Raw genomic sequence first — 22,774 nt, 5'->3', positions numbered from 1 at the left:
CTCTGCAGCGCGGGTGGTGCTGGAGAGCGCAGTTACACATTCGCTCGGACCCGGACACCCGGCTCCACCCGGTACTGGGATCCGGTCCTGAGCCGCTCCTGCGGAGAGCAGAGACCCAGGAGTGAGGCGGGAGATGGCCGAGAGGAGCCACTCAGACCGGCGCCCAGAAAGCCAATCAATACTATGACAGCAGCGATGGTGGGCCCGACTCTTGGGGACGGCCAATCGGCTTATTCGTTATTCTAGATAATATAATGATGACTGAGTCTGCCCCTCCAAAGAGGGGCATTATCAGGCCATAAGTGCCCTGGTGATGGGTGACTCCTTTAGGAAATTCCGAGTTGAATTTTGGGCAAGCTGCAGAGCACAAGCCTCTTCCACCTTCCCTGCAACTCTCACTCTGGAGGAGCCAGCTGAGACCCTGGACTAAAGACTTTCTCATCCCTAGGCTGGTGACCAGGAGACCTGTGGACTCTAGCAGTCAGCTTCAGTCCTTGGCCCACTCCGCACAAAGGGGGATAAGGAGGAAGAGTAGGAGAGATTTCTGCCGAAAGAGGGTGGTGCAGAGCCCTTGGGAGAAAGACAGACCAGGGAGGACCTAGTCACCTGCTATCTTGTCCCAGCACTGGGGGACCAGGAAAGGGAGCTCTTGGCATAGACCTGCCCACTGTCCCTAAGGCCAGCAGTTACTGGAGCTTTGGACACTGCCCAAAAGACTGGCATGCCTTCTTCTGTCCCCCAGTATCTCTAGGAAGGGGTTGCAACTGGATCGCCTAGTTTGCCACTCCTTGCTGTCTCAAAAACCTTGCCAGGGCAAGAGAAAATTGGCAGGTCTTGGCAGATCTGGGTCTCGTCTCACTCACAATACACCTGGGTACCCAGGGTCTGCCTACTGCTGAAGACTACCTTCCAACCCACTACCCCCTAAATCATTTCTATCCCGGGCAACCAGCTCCTGAAACCCTGGCCTTTCAGGTACATCAGGGGAACCTTCTGATCCAACCGTCCCCAAACTGAAGTTATCTGGCCCTGTCCCCCACCCGCCTCCACCCCTGACAAATTACCACTTGTCATTGTCAAAGACTGAGCTAGACACAGAACACAAAGCTGAGAAGTTGGGTTTTTGTCTGCAGGAAGGTGGCAACAAACCCTGAGTCAGTTTGTCTCCTTCACTCCCATGGCACTATACAATCCTCTAGGTTTTCCTCCATCAACTTTCAGTGAATTTTCTTAAGAGGCCTTCTTTGTGTTCAGAAACCAGGTGTTAAAGGGCACAGCTTGAGTCCTTTGCTCAGTTCCTCCATAACAATAAAACTTCCCTACCAGAGGTCCAGTGGTGGCTGTGGTGTATCTGGTTAAGCACACAGATAATAGTGTACAAGGACCCTGCTTCAAATCCCTGCTCCCCACCTACAAGAGCAAAGCCTCATGAATGGTGAGGCAGTGCTGCAGGTATCTCCCTGTCTCCTTTCTTTTCTTTATTCCCTCTCCTCTCTCAATTTCTCTCTGTCTATCCAATAATAAACAACAACAACAAAAAAGATTAAAAAAAAAATCCCTGGAACCAGGTGGTGGCTCACCTGGTTGAGCATACATGTTACAGTGTGCAAGGGCCTCGGTTCAAGCCCCTTGTCCCCACCTGCAGGAGAAAGCTTCACAAATGGTGAAGCAGGGCTGCAGGTCTCTGTCTTTCTCCCTCTGTATCTTCCCCTCCCCTCACAATTTCTGTCTCTATCCAATAATAAATAAATAAATAAAATAATTTTTTAAAATCCCTACCAGTGCCCTGGGATGCATCTCCTTAGGAGTCAGTGCTTCCTCCTCCATCAGTTCTGTAAAGGGGTATCTGACACAGTCTCTTAATAACTATTCATCAGAAGAGTCACTGTGTCTGTCACAAACTAGAATTTTCTGGAACCTGGACAACTGAGGTAATGATTTCAGGTACCTACCAAAAGCTCTAATAGTTTCCTGGAAGATAATGACAGTGGTAGGAAAGTATAGCTTCTCTAATGATTTTAAAGTATGTCCATCTTCATCAGGGTCTTTTATTTCTTCTCTCTCCCCAAATGTCTTTTGTCATTCTCTGCTTCTATTTCTCTATACCTACCCCTCCTTCTTCATGTGTATTTCCAGGGGGAAAAGTGGTTTTATTGTTTTTCCTTTCCTTCAAATTAAATGCTTTTCTTTCTCCTTTCTCCATTTTCTCTGGGTCTTTTACTTATTCCACCTATTTCTCTGTCATGTTTTATTTTATCTTTCTCTATATCACAGCTGTGTTCTATTTCTCTTCATCCCTCATTTTATCTCAGCCTTTGTTTCTCACGCTACTTTCTTCCCTTCAAATATATCATTTCGAGATGGTAATGTCGGTTGAGGCAGACAATGGGAAAATGTCTAATCTCCACAGTAGATTCATTCTTAATCCTAACGGGGAAAAAAAAAAAAAAAAAGCAACCTGAAACATACTTTTGCAGCCAAAAAAAAAAAAAAAGAATAAAAATCAGTCGATGCGGGGTGGGGAGGGGGCCTGTGCAGGGGAGGGTTAGAGGAATTATCCCTTCACCCTCTGAACAACAACGAATTTTCCATCACAACGACTGTTGGAATTGCTCCAGAAAAAAGTGATGGCTCCTGCCGTCTAAATACAAGAATTAGCTTTTTTTCAGTTGGAATATTAGTGCTTAATTTTTCCTCTCCCAAACCCATGGATTTTGTTTTTAAGTTGGAAAAATAAAACATCTACAGCGTCCCTGGGTGGGCTCGAACCACCAACCTTTCGGTTAACAGCCGAACGCGCTAACCGATTGCGCCACAGAGACCGTAGTGATTATAAGCACGGCGGTAAGCCAAGTCAATGGGAGAGAGCCTGTGACGACGCGAGAGAACAGAAACTGACTCGGGAGAAAAAGGGAAGTGCAGCGTTTCTGGCTGGGAAGGAAGCAAGCGAGGAAAGCGAGTAGAGAGTGAACGGAACTTCTCTAAGCTCATTGGGCTAATCTCAGGACTAGACTTTGGGGGTCCAGGCCTCTGGCGAAGGTACACCTAGACCCTGGAGGGTCTTAAATCTGTAGCAAGCTCGGAACGCCCCCTCTCGAGAGTCATGGGACCTGGACATACAGGAAGTCGATCTACGGAGACTGTCCTAAAAGGCGTAACAAGTTTCTGCCTCCAGACCTCCTCTTTGCAGCTAGACCCTTGCAACTGAGAGACAGCCGCAATGTCCACCCCTCGCGTCATTAAATGTGCACTTAATGGGCGCCTTCTAAACTCAGGATACCGTTCCAGGCCAGTGAATGTCCAGAGTCTAGCATATAGTGTTTGACACGCTATAGGCATAAGGATTTCGGGAGTGACTAAACAAAACTCGATAGCAGGAACAAACGTCCTGACATAAAACTGCGAGCTGATAAGCAGCCCCATGGACCTTCAGCTGTAGGCTCAACCTAGAAGCTTGCGATTCCCGGGTCCACGTGCGCCCGGGTTCCGCCCCCCAGCCTCCGCCCGCCAGAGATGCAGTCCGCCGAGATCCCGGCGGGCACCGCGGCACGGAGCCCTTCCGCACTCACAGTGACTGTTCACTTTCCTTGTCTCAGTTGTGCCTTCTCAACCAAACTTCCTGGATGGATGACTGACAGGGTGCTCAGCCAATAGGAAGAAAAAAGCCTCCCGGAAGGGCTGGTCTTGCAGCCCATCGACAGCAAGTAGCGAGGGAGGTTGCGCTGCGGGAGTCAGAGCCGCTTTGCTGGGATTGTGGCGCTTGGAGGTCCCGGTCCACCGCAGCCATGGTGAGATGGGGGACGAGGAAGGACACCCGGTGGGACTGAGAAACGAGGGGGGAAGGGCATGGGAGACTTGGGAGGCGGAGAGGGCCTGGTGGCTGATCGAAGGGAGCGGCTCCCGTTTGAAAGGGAGTGGACTGCAGTGAGCACCCAGAGGGTGAATGGGGCTCTTCCAAGTCTTCGGGGCGTCCGGGCGCAGAGGCAGGAAGCTGTGGTCGCACTGGGCGCCTGACCCTGAGCCCCTCCACTCTGTCTGCCCCAGTCTATTATGTCCTATAACGGAGGGGCCGTCATGGCCATGAAGGGGAAGGACTGTGTGGCCATCGCCGCCGACAGGCGCTTCGGGATCCAAGCCCAGATGGTGACGACGGATTTCCAGAAGATCTTTCCCATGGGGGACCGACTGTACATCGGCCTGGCGGGGCTCGCCACGGACGTCCAGACCGTGTAAGTGTTGGAGGGAGCAGGGGGCGCCCGCACCTCGGCCGGCCTTAGTCAGCGGCATGAGTGGCCTGGTTGTCTGTCAGTCATGTACCAGACTGCAGCCCTGACTCTGAGACTTGACTGGACATAAGTGTCCTAACCATTTGCATCCATACAAAGCCTTTTGCTTTTGTGCCAGGGGATGTGGAAAGTACCTTCCCTGTATAGACTCATCTACTCCAGCTAATGACATTATTATGTTGCTGTCCCATTTTGCACACGAGTAAACTGTGAATCTCAGATTGTGTCTTGCCCAAGATGCACATCTACCAAACCCACTACCCAGTCCCTAAAGAAGTTAAAGTGTAGTTGGAGACAAGACAGGCATACAGAAAGATAGCATGAGGAACAGGTGCATATAAGTCACTAGGTTTGAGAGAAAGGAGAGTCCGAGAGATTAAATAGCTATTTTGATAGTCAGGGTGTAAAGGGTATGGCTCTAATGAGGTGGTGGTGGATGACAGATGAGGCTTTTTTTTTTTTCCCTAATTTTTATATTTATTTATTTTCCCTTTTATTGCCTTTGTTTTTCATTGTAGTTGTAGTTATTGTTGTTATTGATGTCGTCGTTGTTAGATAGGACAGAGAGTAATGGAGAGAGGAGGGGAAGACAGAGGGGGAGAGAAAGACAGACACCTGCAGACCTGCTTCACCACCTGTGAAGTGACTTTCCTGCAGGTGGGAAGCCAGGGGCTCGAACCGAGATCCTTACACCTGTCGTTGCGCTTTGTGCCACCTGCGCTTAACCCGTTGCACTACCCCAACTCCCCAGATGAGGCATTTTTAAGAATTGCTAATCAGCTTTAGTGGCTACTTAGATATTGTGAAGCCAAGAGTCAATGGATTGGTATCCATGATGTCCTTTTTAGTTGCTAATGTCAAGACTGGCGCTCCAAAAAAAAATTTTTTCCCCATATATTTGATAGGATAGAGAAGTTGAGTGGTCTGGGAGGTGGTGCAGTGGATAAAGCATTGGATTCTCACCCATGAGGTCCTGAGTTCAATCTCTGGCACCACGTGTACCAGAGTAATTAATGTCTAGTTCTTTCTCTCTCCTCTATCTTTCTCATGAATAAGTAAGTTCTTAGAGAGAGAGAGAGAATGAGAGGGGAGAGGAATTTAGAGAGGGAAAAAGATACTTGTAGTACTGTTTCACCACTTTTCAAGCTTCTCCCTGCAGATGGAGGAGAGGGCAGGGGCTCAAACCCAGGTCCTTGTGCATTGGAATGTGTGCACTCGATATAGTGTGCCACCACCTGGCCCCCAGGAATGCTTTTTTTTTTTCTTTTATTTATTACCTCCAGGGTCATCGCTGGGGCTCCGTGCCTGCACTATGAATCCACTACTCCTAGAGGCCATTTTCCCCATCTTTGTTGCCCTTGTTATGGTTGTTATTTGTTGTTATAGCGGTTGCTGGATAAGACAAAGAGAAATTCAGAGAGGAGGGGAAGATGGGGGAGAGAAAGACAGACACCTGCAGACCTGCTTCACCGCTTGTGAAGTGACTCCCCTGCAGGTGGGGAGCCAGGGGCTCGAACCGGGATCCTTACACCAGTCCTTGGGCTTTGCACTGTGTGCACTTAACCCACTGTGCTGCCCAGCCTCCAGGAAAGTTTTAAAGATTATTTCTGAGCCTACTGTCTGATCTATAGGAATTAGGAGCAAGAGTTTTAGGGGAAAGGTGGTGAATTTTGACATCAATTTTGAAAAGACATGGCAGTCTGAGTAGAAACATCTTACAAGCATTTGGAGTCTTCACATTATATCTCAGAACTGGAGAGGCACTAGTGATCTGTTAAATTAATGGGAATAGATTCTAGAGAGATAAAATAGAGGGTTCAAACAAAAAAAAAAAACAAGTTCAGGAGCTCAACTATCTGTTTAGCAATGGAGTCTCAGGCATAATGGAATTTAGCAATAGAGTCTCAGACATAGCTCAGGTGAGAAAACTGAGTCAAAGGTAATGATTGCTCTCCATAAGTAAACAAAACACTGAAGACTAGAAAGAGCAAGGCAGACGGTCACGGGTCACGCTGACTGGAACTCAAAGCTACCATTCTCCACTTCCACCTAGGAAGCAAACCTAGAACTAGGACCAAAAAAAAAAAAGACTGCTGGGCTAACTCTCAGTAAGACCTAAGTTACATGTTCTTGAAACTTAGCAGACTTTAAGGGGAATGAGAATGTTTGCGTGCATGTGTGCGTGACAGAAATGGAAAGAGAAGAGGGAGGAGCTGGGTGGTGGTACACCGGGAAAGTGCACACAGTGCAGTGAACAAGGACCCAAGTTCAAGTCCCTGGTCCCCCCACTTGTGGAGGGGTGGGGGGCTAGGAGGCCTCACAAGTAGTGAAGCAGTGCTGCAAGTGTCTTTCCTGCTGTCCCTCCCCTTTCCTTCTCATTTTCTTCCTTTATGCAAAATGAATGAATGAATGAGTACTGAAAAAGAGAAGGAGAAAGAGAGGCTAGGCAGTAGCACACCTGGTTAAGCGCACACATTACAGTACTCGAGGACCCAGGTTCAAGCTCCTGGTCCTCACCTGCAGGGGGAAAGCTTCATGAGTGGTAAAGCAGGCCTACAGGTGTCTATGTCCTTCTATCTTCTCCCCCCTTCCATTTCAAATTCTGTCTTTATCCAATAATAAATAAATAAAAATGTTTAAAAAATTAAAAGAGAGAGAGAGATTCCTACAGGACTGTTTCATCTCTCATGAAACTTCCCTCTACAAGTGGGGACCAGGGGCTTGAACTTGTGTCCTTGAGCATTGTGACAGGTATGCTTTACCAGGTGCACCACCACCTGGCCGCAAGAGAATATCCCTTGACACATAAAATTTCTTGCTTCTGTGCACATTAAAGAATTCTCCATATTCTAAGAACTGTGTTCATGAACTGTATAACTCTGTTACAGTCTGAAGAACTCTCAAAAGTCTAGAAGTGGACCTATCCTATGACCCTGCAATTCCCCTCCTGGGGATATATCCTAAGGAACCCAACACATCCATCCAAAAAGATCTGTGTACACATATGTTCTTGGCAGCACAATTTGTAATAGCCAAAACCTGGAAGCAACCCAGGTGTCCAACAACAGATGAGTGGCTGAGAAAGTTGTGGTCTATATACACAATGGAATACTACTCAGCTATTGAAAATGGTAATTTCACCTTCTTCAACCCATCTTGGATAGAGCTTGAAGGAATCATATTAAGCGAGATAAGCTAGAACGAGAAGGATGAGTATGGGATGATCTCACTCATAGATAGAAGTTGAAAAATAAGAACAGAAGGCAAAACACAAAGTCTATCTTGAACTGGAGTTGGTATATTGCACCAAAGTAAAAGGGGTGGGGTGGGAGAGGGTTCAGGTCCTGGAACATGATGGCAGAGGAGGACCTAGAGAAGGTTAGGTTGTTATGTGGAAAACTGAGTACTACACGTGTACAGACTACTGTACTTTACTGTCAACTGTAAACCATGAATCCCCCAGTAAAGGGGGAAAAAAAGAAAAAAAGGAATTGCTGCTCTTTAGCCCACACGCTTCTTGTGGGACCTTATGACCACATCTTCTCTCTTGAAACTCTGATAGGTTGAGGTTATATAATTCTTTCTGTTCTTTAAATTTTTAAAAAATTATTATCTTTATTTATTTATTGAATAGAGACAGCCAGAAGTCGAGAGGGAAGGGTGGGATAGAGAGGAAGAGAGACACCTGCAGCACTGCTTCACCACTCGCAAAGCTTTCCCCCTGCAGATGGGGACTTGGGGCTGGAACCTGGTTCTTTGTGAATTGTAAAATGTATACTCAAACAGGTGCACCACCACCTGGCCCCGAGGTTGTATATTTCTCTTTGTGTACCTCCTAGCTGCAACGTGGACATTCAGCAGGGACTTACTATCTTGCTTTTCTCCTAACACAGTGCCCAGCGTCTCAAGTTCCGACTAAACTTGTATGAGCTGAAGGAAGGTCGGCAGATCAAGCCTTATACCCTCATGAGCATGGTGGCCAATCTCTTGTATGAGAAGCGGTAAGTGACTCTGTAGCTTGAGGCTTGGGGGATGCAGACCCCTTTGCTTAGCAAAGCAGGCATGTAATAAGATGGGAGCCGGAAGGGGGCGGGTAGGAGAAGGATTTCTTCTCACTCTCTCACTTAATTGCAGGGCAGTACCTTTATTTTTATTTATTTACTAACAGTACTGTTGACCTCTGGCATATGGTGGTGCTGGGGACTGAATCTGGGACCTCAGAGCCTGAGGCATGCGGTCTTTTTTTTTTTTTTTAATATTTATTTCTATTATTCCCTTTTGTTGCCCTTATTGTTTTTATTGTTGTAGTTATTATTGATGTCGTTGTTGGATAGGACAGAGAGAAATGGAGAGAGGAGGGAAAGACAGAGAGGGAGAGAAAGATAGACACCTGCAGACCTGCTTCACCGCCTGTGAAGGGACTCCCCTGCAGGTGGGGAGCCGGGGGCTCAAACCAGGATCCTTTAGCCGGTCCTTGCACTTTGCATCACATGCGCTTAACCCGCTACGCTACCGCCCGACTCCCAACATGAGGGTCTTTTGCTCAACCATTATGCTATCTCTGAAGCCCTAGAATAATTTTTTTTTAAATATTTATTTATTCCCTTTTGTTGCCCTTATTGTTTTAATGTTGTAGTTATTGTTGTTGTTATTGATGTCATTATTGTTGAATAGGACAGAGAGAAATGGAGAGAGGAGAGGAAGACAGGGGGAGAGAAAGGTAGATACCTGCAGACCTGCTTCACCGCCTGTGAAGCGACTCCCCTGCAGGTGGGGAGCAGAGGGCTCGAACCAGGATCCTTAAGCTGGTCCTTGCGCTTTGCACCACCTGCGCTTAACCTGCTGCGCTACTGCCTGACTCCTCCTAGAATAATTTTTTATTATTTAATTTGATAGGACAGAGGGAAACTGAGATAGGTGGGGGAGATGGAGAAAGAAAAACACTTGCTGCACTGCTTTTCCACTCCTGAAGATTCCCCCCTGCATGCAGGGATTGGGGGCTTGAACCTGGGTCCTTGTGCATGGTAATGGGCTATACCAGGTGCACCACCACCCAGGCCCGTTAAAATAAATCTTTGTGGAAATCAGGTGGTAGCGCACTGGTTAAATGCACATAGTATGAAACTCAAGGACCAGTGCAAGGGTCCTGATTCGAGCCTCTGGCTCCCCATCTGCAGGTGTCTTTACCCCCTCTGTCTTCCCCTCCCCTCTCAGTTTCTCTCTGTCCTATCCAAAAACAAAAAAAGAAGCAGCAATAACAACACCAACAATGGATAAAAGATGGCCTCCAGGAGCAGTGGATTGGTAGTGCAGGCACCAAGTCCCAGCGATAACCCTGGAGGCAAAAAAAAAATAATAATAATAAAATTAATAAATCTTTGTTCAGTGTGAGCATCTTTAAGACATAAAGTTAGTGGTTTGGTTAAACTATGAAAAAGTGGTTTGTTGGAGTCGGGCGGTGGTGCAGCAGGTTAAGCGCACATGGCGCAAAGCACAAGGACCAGCGTAAGGATCCCGGTTCAATCCCCCTGTTCCCCACCTGCAGGGGAGTCGCTTCACAGGCGGTGAAGCAGGTCTGCAGGTGTCTGTCTTTCTCTCCCCCTCTCTGTCTTCCTCTCCTCTCCCCATTTCTCTCTGTCCTATCCTATGACATCAATAACCACAACAATGTTAAACAACAGGGGCAACAAAAGGGAAAATAAATAAATATTTAAAAAGTGGTTTGTTTTGAATTTTCCTATTAAAGGCCTAAAATTGTCTTTGAAAAGAGTAGAGGTAGTTTCACCCCTCTTATCCTATGGTTTTTGTCAGTGTTTCCTTTTTGTTGTTGTGCTGCCTGGGAGGTAACACAACAGATGGAGCATCTGACCTACAACCTGAGGTTCTGAGTCCAATTCCCAGCATCTTCTAGCCAAACTGATGCTCTGGTGCGCGCTCTCGCGCTCTCGCGCTCTCGCTCTCTCTCAGTAATAAATATATATCAGGATTCCTAATTGGGGTAGAGGGGGAGACGAAGGATATGAAGGTGGCAGAAGAAAGGCGAAAAAGACTTCAGGCATCAGAATATACCAGGAGAAGGTGAACAGGGTTCAGCAAAACTAGTCATGGGGGGAGTCGGGCAGTGGCGCAGCGGGTTAGGTGCAGGTGGCGCAAAGTGCAAGGACCGGCATAAGGACCCTGGTTTGAGCCCCCGGCTCTCCACCTGCAGGGGAGTCGTTTCACAGGTGGTGAGGTAGGTCTGCAGGTGTCTTTCTCTCCCCATCTTCCCCTCCTCTCTCCATTTCTCTCTGTCCTATCCAACAATAATGACATCAATAATGACTACAACAATCAAACAGCAAAGGCAACAAAAGGGAATAAATAAGTAAATATAAAATAAACTAGTCACAGGGAAATGGACTTTGCCCAACAGGTCCTCCATTTCCCTCCCTGGATCTGCCCAAAGCTCTTGTCTGAAGAAGCTTGAAGACTAGCACTCTTGCGTTCTGACTTCTCTCCCTACTCCTGACCCTGCAGGTTTGGCCCATACTACACTGAGCCAGTCATTGCTGGATTGGACCCCAAGACCTTTAAGCCCTTCATTTGCTCTCTGGACCTCATCGGCTGCCCCATGGTGACTGACGACTTTGTGGTTAGTGGCACCTGCTCTGAGCAAATGTACGGAATGTGTGAATCCCTCTGGGAGCCCAACATGGTGAGTTGGAGGTGTGGACTGGGACTTGGTTCTGAGGTGTCCACCCCTTGGCCGTCAGGGAAAAGTGTGTTGAAGTGGGAGGAACTAGTTTAATATATCAGACAAGAAAGAAAGCCAGTGGTCCACTCAGATACTTAACAGCAAGTAATTCCTCATGCTGGGTTCATAATGCATTCATCAAACAAATCTTTCTTTCCAAATTTTATTTTAAATATATATGTATATATGTTACTTGTTTAGGCTAGAGACAGAGATCAAGAGGGAATGGGAAGATAGGAGAGAGACACCGGCAGCACTGTTTCCACTCCTGAACTTTGCCCCCGCACATGAGGACTGGGGGCTTGAAGCCAAGTCCTTTCGCACCGTAATTACATGCCCTACTAGGTGTGCCCCTGAACAAGACTGAAGGTTAAAAGTAGCTCAACAGTGAGCTCCAGTGAGGTGGTCTGGTTTGGAAACCCAAAACAAATCATTGTACCTCTCTGGGCCCACCACATTCCCTCAGCTGTAAAATGGGAGTAAAGTTTGGATATGCCTTGTGAGTGAGGGTGGTGAGGTAACAGTGCCTGACTGAGGGCTGGCTTTTGTGTAACCTCTACCAGGCTCTGGGAAAAACATAATCTGCCTTTTTTTAAAAAAAATTATTATCTTTCTTTCTTTATTAATTTATTGTATAGAGACAGTCAGAAATCAAGAGGGGAGGAGGAGATAGGGAGTGAGACCGGCAGACCTGCTTCACCACTCATGAAGCTTTCCCCCTACAGGTGGGGACTGGGGCTTGAACCTAGGCCCTTGTGCATTGTAAGGTGCACTCAGCCAGGTGTGCCACCATCCAGCCCCCATAATTTGTCTTTACAGATATAGATACCCAAATACTTGTGAAAAAATTTTTTTCTGGGACAAAAAAAGGGCAGGGGGCTGGGGAGATACCATAATGGTTATGCAAAGACTCTCATGCCCTGAGCCTCCAAGGTCCTAGGTTCAATCCCCATCACCACCATAAGCCAGAGATGATCTTTCTGTATCTCTCATTAAAATATTTAAGGGGGGCACCTGAGTAGTGCGAGGAACAGTTTGTTTAACTAGTAAACTCCGGGGGCCTGGAGTGCGCAGTGATTGGGAAGAGGTCACTGCGGCTGCAGGAGTGAGGAGTGGGGAGTGAGATTCAGGTGGGACTTCATAAGACCTTGAAGACCATGCCCATGTGTGGACTTCTTCTTTCTGTGTGGTGTCAAGGATAGAAGGATAGTAAGAAGCCAGAGCCTCCAGCTAGATGGGACAGGTTACCATAGTCATCTGCAGGAGGCACTGAGGTTTATGGGCAGAAATAGTGGTAGCTGGAATTAAGGATTTGATCACTTAGAAGTGAAAGGGATCTGGGGACTGTGATGGTGCACCTAGTTGAGCGCACATGCTGCAGTGTGCAAGGATCAAGGTTTAAGCGCTTGGTCTTCACCTGCTGGGAGAAATGTTAGCAAGCGGTGAAAACAGTGATGCAGGTGTTTTTAATCTCTCTTCCTTGCTGTATTCCCCATCCCTCTTGGTTTCTCTCTGTGTCTATCAAATAAATAAATAAATATTATTTATTTATTTATTTTTTTACCAGAGCACTGTTCAGCTCTGGCTTATGGTAAAGTGGGGGATTGAACCTGGAACCTGACTGAGCCTCAGGCAGGAGAGTCTGTTTGCATAGCCATTATGCTATCTACCCCCACCCCAAATTAATACTATTTTAAAAAAAAATTGGGGCCAGGTGGTAGTTCAGCAGGTTAAGCGCATAAGGTCCGGCATAAGGATTCTGGTTTGAGCCCCCAGCCCCCCACCTGAAGGGGGGTCACGGGTGGTGAAGCAGGTCTGCAGGTGTCTATCTTTCTTTCCCCCCTCTGTCTTCCCCTCCTCTATTTTTTTTTTCCTCCAGGGTTATTGCTGGGCTCGGTGCCTGCACCATGAATCCACTGCTCCTGGAGGCCATTTTTCCCCCTTTCGTTGCCCTTGGTTGTAGCCTCGTTGTGGTTATTATTATTGCCATTGTTGATGTCGTTCATTGCTGGATAGGACAGAGAGAAATGGAGAGAGGAGGGGAAGACAGAGAGGGGGAGAGAAAGACAGACACCTGCAGACCTGCTTCACCGCCTGTGAAGCGACTCCCCTGCAGGTGGGGAGCCGAGCACTCGAACCGGGATCCTTATGCTTGGTCCTTGTGCTTTGCGCCGCATGCACTTAACCCACTGTGCCACCACCTGACCCCCTCCTCTCTCTATTTCTTACTGTCCTATCCAACAACAATAACAACAACAAGGGCAATAAAATGGGGGGGTGGCCTCCAGGAGCACTGGATTTGTGGTGCAGGCACTGAGTCCCAGCATTTGCCAAGGCAAAGAATAAAAGTCAAACAGAAGTGAAAGGGATCTGGAGATTGGTCACCCACTAAACCACATATTGCTCCATCAGAAACTGGGTTTGAACCCCAGCATTTCATGGTTAACACTATGAACAGCCTCGTAGAGAGCTCCCTGGATAGGGGAGTGGTGCTGTGCTATCTCCCCCCTCTCCCTCTTCCTCTCACTCTCCCTAAAATAAAAAAGAATGAAATGATTGTTAGAGGAAGTTGTCAGTGGTGGGATTGCACATTTGCAAGGACTCACTCATTCCCCTAGTACCATCCAGTCAATCAGTAAAACGCGGGAGGTGGAGATGTTGATTACCACTTAAGCCACCCAAAATAGAGTGTGGAAGTGACAGGTTTGGAGAATCAGCGCTCATGGTTGGATACGTTGAGTTTTGAAATACTTCAGGAGAGTCCAGCAGGCAGCTAATAGAGCACACAGGAGTCAAAGGGGATTCTCCCCATTTTGGGGAGGAGAAATTGGGGCTTAGTGAAGAGACACGTGATTTACCCAAGATCACATCACTGGAATAGAGAATTCCAGGGACTGAAGTCTCTTTCATTTTCCCTTACATAACCCTACCTTCTTCTGAGGATCTGTATGGGGCCTATGTCCGAAGAACTGTTCTTTGCTTTAGGCATAGAAGGACCAGAGCTGGGGACCTTGAATCTAGAAAAATAAAGGTGGGAGCCAGGTAAGAATCCTAGGCTCTGGGGGTTGAATGGCTTCTGCTCTGTTGGCAGGATCCAGAACATTTGTTTGAAACCATTTCACAAGCCATGCTGAACGCTGTGGACCGTGACGCAGTATCAGGCATGGGAGTCATCGTCCACATCATGTGAGTATGACTTGGGAGATGTCTAGAAACTTTCCTTCCCACTCTACAACAAACATTCAGTCTTCCCAGCCTCTTGGTCAAATGTGAGATAAAGTGCCTATGCCAGGCACCAGTTAGCAGAAGTCCATACTTCCCTAAGGATTGGTGACAAGGGGCCTACTCAAGTTCTCTTGGTCTCTGCCAAGCTAGACTCCACAACTGAGTCTCCCTAACCACGCCCCTCACAGTAGATTATTTGTTATTATTTATTTGTTATTGGATAGAGACAGAAATTGAGAAGGGAAGCTTGCCCTCTGTAGCTGGGGACCAGGGGCTTGACCCCAGGTCCTTGCGCACTGTAATGTATGTGTTTTTTTTTTTTTAAATTTATTTTATTTATTCCCTTTTGTTGCCCTTTTTTTTTATTGTTGTTGTAGTTATTGTTGTTGTCATTGTTGGATAGGACAGAGAGAATTGGAGAGAGGAGGGAAAGACAGAGAGGAGGAGAGAAAGATAGACACCTACAGACCTGCTTCACCGCCTGTGAAGCAACTTCCCTGCAGGTGGGGAGCTGGGGACTCGAACCAGGATCCTTACGCCAGTTCTTGTGCTTTGCGCCACCTGCGCTTAACCCGCTGCGCTACAGCCCGACTCCCAATGTATGTGTTTAACCAGGTGTGCCACCGTCTGGCCCCCATAGATTATTTAATTAACCAGAGCACTGCTCATCCCTGTCTTATGGTAGTGCCAAGGATTGAACCTGGGACCTCAGGGTCTCAGATATGAAAGTCTCTTAGATAATGCAATAGACCTTTTTTTTCTTCCCTCCTCTTTATGTGTCTTCAAAGTCTCAGGAACTGTGTGGGCATGAAAACTGATTGACATCCTAGGAAGCTCCCTTCCCACATTATATCATACACTAAGCACTGCTTAGCTCTAGCTTCTGGTGGTGCAGGGGACTGAACCTGGGACTTTGGAATCTCAGGCATGAAAGTCTTTGGATAGCCATTATGCTGTGTCCCACACCCAGGAGAACTCTTTTTTGACCACTATCTAGTTCCATAACTGCCATCCTCCCCTTAACTTTTTTTTTAATATTTATTCATTTACTTTTTTATTAATGAGAAAGATAGGAGAAGAGAGAGAAAGAAGCAGGTATCACTCTGGTACATGTGCTGCCAGGGATTGAACTCGGGACTCATGCTTGAGAATCCAGTGCTTTATCCATTGTGCCATTTCCCGGACCACTGCAATATAAATATATTGTGACTTTCTCCCTCTGCAGCGAGAAGGACAAAATCACCACCAGGACACTGAAGGCTCGAATGGACTAACCTAATCCCAGAAACCACTCTTTCTTTTTCTTTTCTTTTTTTAAATAAAAGCCTTTCTTTCATTCCTGTTTCTCTTTTACCACAGATTTTTGTGCCCAGCTGTGCAAAGTTAAATACCTATTCAGGGTAAATCTATTGATCATTTGTTAAGTGTCTGCTTTGTGCTGGGTACTATACAAAATAGTTCACACATTATAGTTTGATCATCATAGTGACTTAGGTATTTGACACTATCCCTGTTTTTAAGGGCAGTTGAATAAAATACTAAAGGGCCACTCTGATAAGGGGTAGAGCAAAGATAGAAACTCTTGTTTCGTTTGATTCCAAGGCCTAGAATCTCTTTTGATATACCTCTGGAAAGCCCTTGTAATTGTCGTTTCAGGTAGAAATTTGGTCAGGTACCTAATGTTTCTGTAGTCTTGGCCACTTAAGTCACACGGAGAGTTTCTAAAACAAGATACTTTGGAGACCATGGATATAGCTCAGTGGGAGAGTGTATGCATGCCTTTCAGGTATAAAGACCTGGGCTTAGTCCATGACACCAAAAATTCCATAAACAAAATAGAACTTTGATCCCACCTCATAGGATTCAGATTTAATTGGTCTTTTAGAGAGCTGTAGGCAGGGCCAGAAGATAGTTTATTCCTTGTCATGTATGCAGCTCAAGTTCAAACTCCAGTACCACGTGGGAGTTGCACAACGCTGGGAGAAGTTCCAATCCTGTGGTGTTTCTATGTCTCTTATTTGAAATAGAATGAAAATGCCCAGGAGTAGTGAAATCATGCGGGGGGAGCAGAGGGGATTACTATGGCACCAGGGGACGCTTTGGTACTGTGGCATGGTGGGCTACGGAAATAGCATAGTGGTTATGCAAAGACGCCCCCCCCCCATTGTTTATCATTGTCATTGTTATTGCTATCGTTGTTGGATAGGACAGAAATGGAGAGAGATGGAGAAGACAGAAAGGAGGCGAGATAGACACCTACAGACCTGCTTCACTGCCTGTGAAGCAAACCCCCTGCAAGTTGGGAGTTGGGGGCTCGAACCAGGATTCTTACGCTGGTCCTTGCGCTTCATGCCATGTGAGCTTAACCGGCTGCGTAACTGCCTGGCTCCTGTGCAAAGACTTTCATGCCTGAGGCTTTGAAATTCCAAGTTCCACCCCCAGTACCTCTGTAAGCCAGAGCTGAGCAATGCTCTAGTTAAAAAAAAAAAAAAGTTGGGAGTCAAGTCGGTAGCGCAGCGGGTTAAGCGCACGCGCAAAGCACAAGGACCATCAGTCCTAAGGATCCCGGTTCCAGCCTCCCCCAGCTCTCCACCTGCAGGGGAGTCGCTTCACAAGCAGTGAAGCAGGTCTGCAGGTGTCTTTCTCTCCCTCTCCCCTCCCACCCCATCTTCCCCTCCTCCATTTCTCCCTGTCCTTTCCAACAACAATAATAACTACAAGAATAAAACAAGGGCAACAATAGGGAATAAATAAACATTAAAAAAAATGTTGACATGGAATGGTGAAGTTCCATAATAACTATTTTAAGCTCAGAAGAGATAAAAACGACTTTTTTTTTTTAATTTGGTATTTATTGGCTAAGAGACAGAAATTGAGAGTGGAAGGGCAGAGAGGGAGACGACACCTGCAACCCTGCTTCACCACTTGTAAAGCATCCTTCCCTACAGGTGGGGAGCCAAGGCCTTAAACCTGGGTGTGTGCGCTTAACCAGGTGCATCACTACCTCCCTTTCACCCCCCCTTTTTTTTAACCTGGCACCACACAGCTCTGGTTTATGGTAGTGCAGGGGACTGAACCTAGAACTTTGCAGTCTTGGCATGAAAGTCTTTTGCATCACCATTATGCCATCTCCTCTCTGCCCGGGCATAGTGTTTTCTAATAGTTCCCAGAATGTTCCAGCTAACAGCCTAGTAAGATACCCTAGTAAGCAGGTGGAAAGTTTGGATAGCATAGTAGTTCTGACTTTAGACTTTATAAGAATCACCTAGAGGCTTGTTATTTTAACAAGCAGCGGGTTAAGTGCAGGTGGCACAAAGTGCAAGGACTGGCATAAGGAACCTGGTTCGAGCCCCCGGCTCCCCACCTGCAGGGGAGTCACTTCACAAGCGGTGAAGCAGGTCTGCAGGTGTTTTATCTTTCTCTTCCCCTCTGTCATCCCCTCCTCCGTTTCTCTCTGTCCTATCCAACAATGACATCAATAACAACAACAATAAAGCAAGGGCAACAAAAGGGAATAAATAACTATTTAAAAAAATAATTTCTGAATCTGGATTGTGGGAGGAATCTCCTAATTTCTGATTCACAGGTTCTGTGGATACCTGATCGTTCACCTGGGAGGGTACCTCCTTAGCTGTGCACTTGGCTTGGGTACGGTCCCTTAGTACACCATATTGGAGTACTAGGTGAAGGTGTGTGTGGTGCTGTGGTGTAGATTTTAAGCTCAGAGTCAAGATGGAGAATCTTAAGTTATAAAAAGGTGACTTGTCCAGTCAGCTAAATAGCGAGTCAAGGGAAAGCTGGAGAGATATGTCAAGACATATGGCTCCCAGTGTCAGTTCTACACAGCTGGGCAAGTGAGCAAGGCAGTAATGATGTGTGACAGGCTGACCAATCATTTGCCTGAGAAGCAAAGAAACTAGAAAGAAAACCTTTAATTTCGGCGGGGGGGGGGGGGGGGGGAATTGTCATTTCCAAAGCACTCACACATGACAGATCTGTACACAAAGCTTTTTTGAGTTTTATTTTTTTCCCCTCAGGTTGGAGATTCATCTTAACATGCATGCAATTTTTAAAACAGTAACAGTGTCTTGAACCGTTCCGAGCAGACATTAGACAAGCACAGGGGGTTGAAAATTCCTATTTAAAAAATGGAAGTTGCAGTGGGAGATTGAGAAGTCACACACGTGGTGGGGGGGATAATTCATCCTGCTTCCCTCAAAGTTGAACCTAAACATCATTCACATTTCTTTGATGGAAGTGATCTGGCCTGGTGCTGGGGTGTGCTGAGCAGCGCCAGGCCTCCACCCAAGGTGGTCAGTTCCCACCTCCTCACATGATGACATAATGGCTCTGGGCAAGGAGAAGGGGCTCCTGGAATATTCCTTCCTGGGCTCTGAAGACCTTAGTGTGACATGTTTAATCTTTTCCACTTGGAGGTCCTCTTCATAAACGGTGCATCTCTGAAAGGCTAGAGCCGCGTTATTACCTCCTGTCCCCACCCATGGTTGGTACATTTGGGGGCAGTTGTAATGTTTTCTTTTCTCTTTGAGTCCTGTGTTCTTGCTAGACTTTTCCCCCACTCCACTTCTCCAGAGAGAGAGGTGAGGTCCTTAGACTTGGGGGAGCCACATGTCTAGAGCCCTAAGGACTGTTTAAAAGTGATAGATCCCTTCCAACCCCTAACATTTAGTTCAAGTGCTGGGGAGTGCTGAAGTTCTCTTGCCACTCCCAGCATGAATTAGTGAAAAGACAATGGGGAGGTGAGGGCTGGCTACTTTTAGTCCTGGGTCTTTGGTCCACCTCCTCAGGGCAGGCCCTGGCTGACTGAAGAGGAAGGGGAGGAGTCTATAGTGCCATGGCCTGGACACTACCAGGGGACCTGTTTGAGCATAAGCAAGAGGAAAAAGTGAAATAGGCAGGAAGGGGAAGAAGAGTTGCCTGTGGTAGGAACTTAGGTGCCATGAAGACAGCTACAAGGAGCAAGTCGTGGCACCTGCCACAGGCCACTAACCCCTGAGCTAGAAAAGGAGATGGAGCACTGTGCTCCTGGAACTGCTGGCTTCCCAGTCTTCCCTGTAAGCCTCAATCCCAGGGCCTGAAGAAGGAGCTAGACTGGGAGATAAAGACTCAGTGGTTCATTAACAGGAATAAGGGCTGGAGGTCTTCATCGAGTGGTCTAAGCAGAGTTTTCAGAGAACCCTTATTTTGGCTGGGAGACTAAAGTTTCTTAGCCACTGACTTCAGAAGAAGAAGGGTGGGAGGAGAGAAGCTGTTACTGGTGAAATGGCAGAAGGGAGGGAGCAGAAAGGAAATCCTGTTCCCACCAATACTTTGTCTTACCAGCCACATCCTACGTTTTTATACCTTTGTTCTTGGGAAATCCCCAAATTACTCTGGGATACTGAAAGACTTTGAACTGTTCTTCTTGGCTCCAAAGAATGAGGTTGCATGTAGTCACCTCCCTTCAGATGCCTTCTACTGCCCAGAGAGAGATTCCCTGGGGTGGTGGGGGTTAGTGGCAGACATAGACTTGGGAATCAGTTCATTTTCTCTACATTCAGATTACAAACCAAATATAATATCTTCATCATTACAAAAAGAAGAAAAGGAAAATGTATAACCAAGATAAATAGCTCTTAAACATCTGAATACCTAAGGAATTAAGAGGGCCAAACCCAAGGTTTTGAAGATAGCACAGAGAGTAAATGACCTTAAAAAAAAAAAAAAAAAGAATCCTCCAAACCACAACGCCAAATGTTTTGACCCAATCAACAATACTGTCAGAAAAACAAAAAGCATTTGAAACAGAATGCTACCTCTCAAAATGTAAACAATATACAAAACAAAAACACCACACACAAAAAATTCAATGGTAAAAAAGTTAGATACCTGGTAGCTCATCTTTAGCCGGAGGATTGTTACATGTTTTCATACATATCATGGCAACATGATCTGCGAACCAAGTGCAGGACGCTGGTGGGAGGGAGGGAGCACAAGGCTGTGGAGTACAGCCTTCCACGCTTAGATGCTGACCCGACTAGGAGCAGGTCCAAATTTTCATTCTTGATTGAGAGGTGGGGAAATCAAGTCCAAACATCATTCCTACACAATCCCTTTTGAGATAAAGTTTTCTTCATGAGTCACCTGGTCCCAGCTTCTTCCCCAGATCACTTGGTGGCCTTGCTGCTACTGACATTCCGAACTACGTGGCCCCTTCTGGAGGCAGGGCAGTTCTGTGCCCCTGGCCTGTCTTCTCCAGAAGGGCTCCAGCAGCCCCAGTGGAGTCCAAGGATGTTGCCTCTACTCCTACGGTGCTGGTTCCTGCTCCCGAAGCTGAGCTTGGCCAGGTTTGGAGGGAGTCAACGGATATCAATCCATTTGTTCAAAATGTCTCTATAAACTTCCTCTGCATCTGTGTGGTTATTTACAAGTTTGACCATATCCATCTCAGATCCCCAGTTCCTAACGAGGGGGTGAAAATGTGCAGGAATGTGCTTCCCCAGAAGCAGAGTAACAGGGCTGTCTCCTTTCTTGGCCGGACCAGACTGCTCTGGTGGCATCACACAACACCTGGCTCAATGCTGAGGCCTGGGGGTAGGAGAGGCAGATTTGCTCAGTATCTAGAGGTGGTATCGGGAAGGCAGCCCCAAGTCTGGGGGTGGGTAGAACCCCCATATCAAGCCTCTATCAGATTTCCTTGGTCACATCTTCAAGTGACTCAGAAGCAACCCAGCACTTGGGTGCCGTGCTCCAAGAGGGCGGGGGAGACCCCTTCCTGTTGGCTATAAACATCCAGGTGACAAACAACAGGCACGGGGGAGTCAGATCATCTCTGTGGTAGCCCAGGGATTTGAAGAGGTATCTCTGCCAGGAGCACCCTGGACACAGGAGATGCGCCCCCAGCTAGAAGCTCACCTACGAATAAGAGTGCCTGGGAGAAGGGTTGAAGGAAGTAAATGCAAGGAGACGTAAGACCTCATTTGATATTCATCAGCTTCTAGGGTTTTCCCAGAGGAAAATAACCATGTAAGCATGATATCTTGTTCACTCTAAAGGGGCCTTCTAGTTCCTGACCCAGTGGGAGGCAGGCTTTATATAAATGATACCTGAGCTCTAGGGGCTCAGCTGACGATCACAGGTTCTCTGAGAACCAGCTGAAAAGTCCAGTTGTTCCCCCACCACCACCCCTCACCATCCCATGAGGATGAACTCACTCCCCTCTGAGATCAGATTCTGATCTAAGATGCCCCATGTGGATCTGGAGTGTTGCTTCGGGAGAAAAACATTTAGGTGGAGGAGTCAATCATGTAACATTTCACCTGGATCTGAGGCAGAAAGGTGGAGGAAATTGTGTACAATACTCCATAAGATTAATCCAGAAAAGATGAGGATGCAGCAGGGCAGAGATGTCTGACCTCTTCCCTGGCATCAGAGCACTCTGCTCTGCGAGGACCCTTGCCTTGGTGCATGGGGTACCTCTAATGAAGGGAACTGGCAGCAGGGCGGGATGGGGAAGGTGGATGGGGTGGTGACATACATCATTGATTAGAAATAGCAAACCTGGAGCAATGACGTTTCAGCGACAAAACCAAGGTAAACCCACAAAATCATCTCCACCCCCAAGGTATCATAAAAGGTTATACGGTAACAAAAAGGAAACCCACTTTTAACCTGGGTCACATGGGTGGGGGGATCAAGGGTAAGCAGGGCTTGGCTACGTCATCGCGTAGGCATGTGCACACACACAGCACAGCCCCCTCCCCCCGCTGGTCTTTCAGTGGCACAGGCTAAAGTCTCATTGCCAAAGCCCTCCCCTACCCCCACTCTGCTCCCTACCCATCTGGCCCAAATACACTTGCTCTCCCTCTTTCAATTCCTGACCCCACATCTGGCTCTGGCTCTGGCTGACAGTGGAAGATAACTACGTCAGGATGTTGGACATGAATTCGTTGAAGCGTTTGGAGTACTGTTCAGGGTTCACAGTTGAGATCTCCGCCCCCGCCTGCAATACACAAAACATCCACTCAGCTTGAGCTCCTCAACCTGACTCAGGAGGCTGTACCCTGGCATGGCCTGGGCATTTAGGGGCTTCAGTCAGGGTTACTAATACTGGCCCCTCAGACTGGGCAGGCTGCTTCAACAAGTGCTTCCCAGGGGTCAGAACTGTCCCAGTTCCACCGCTCTGATTCACAGCCCCAGGGCAACACACACCCAGGTAGAACTAAGGCAGAGAGAGGTGACAGAAAATTTCTGGATCCCTGTTTGGAGACAACAGTTTGAAGCTTATGGGGAAATGGGTGTCTGGGGAACAACATGGGTGTATAAACAAAGCTATTACCAGTGGTCAACAAGATACAAAACATGCCCAGTAAGCCTTCAGGCAAGGAGCCCTGAAGCTCAGAACTAGGGAAAAACAAGCAGGTGTGTGTCCCAGCCCTGGCAGGGGGTGTACAGATGGCTGGGAACACAAGGCAATGCAGGCTGGCTGCTCTGCCTTCTCTGTTCCGGCAGGGGGGAGACCGTCTCCTTG

General features: G+C 47.3%; 2 protein-coding genes and 1 non-coding gene across 3 annotated transcripts in view; 1 reads left to right on the top strand and 2 right to left on the bottom strand.

Moving 5' to 3' along the window:
* Positions 1-2,748: 2,748 nt before the first annotated feature.
* On the bottom strand, positions 2,749-2,822 carry TRNAN-GUU (transfer RNA asparagine (anticodon GUU)). The gene has a single exon. It is a non-coding gene; the product is annotated as a tRNA-Asn (tRNA).
* Positions 2,823-3,661: 839 nt separating this feature from the next.
* PSMB3 (proteasome 20S subunit beta 3) lies at positions 3,662-15,580 on the top strand. Its single transcript, XM_016191610.2, has 6 exons — positions 3,662-3,788; positions 4,045-4,229; positions 8,180-8,287; positions 10,803-10,980; positions 14,111-14,205; positions 15,470-15,580. The coding sequence occupies exons 1-6, from the start codon at positions 3,786-3,788 to the stop codon at positions 15,516-15,518; spliced, it is 618 nt and encodes a 205-aa protein (XP_016047096.1). The 5' UTR covers positions 3,662-3,785; the 3' UTR covers positions 15,519-15,580.
* Positions 15,581-18,242: 2,662 nt separating this feature from the next.
* Positions 18,243-22,774, bottom strand: part of PIP4K2B (phosphatidylinositol-5-phosphate 4-kinase type 2 beta) — a 41,728-nt gene continuing 37,196 nt past the window's right edge. The window contains exon 10 of the mRNA XM_007530924.3: positions 18,243-22,246. Within this exon, the coding sequence (XP_007530986.1) occupies positions 22,166-22,246 (81 nt within the window). The 3' untranslated portion in view covers positions 18,243-22,165. The remainder of the gene's footprint in view (positions 22,247-22,774) is intronic.

This window comes from Erinaceus europaeus, chromosome 12, assembly GCF_950295315.1.
Source record: "Erinaceus europaeus chromosome 12, mEriEur2.1, whole genome shotgun sequence".
In the NCBI taxonomy this organism is placed as follows: domain Eukaryota; kingdom Metazoa; phylum Chordata; class Mammalia; order Eulipotyphla; family Erinaceidae; genus Erinaceus; species Erinaceus europaeus.
The sequence above is the reverse complement of the archived record's forward strand: the minus strand, read 5'-3'. Positions and strand labels throughout refer to the sequence as shown.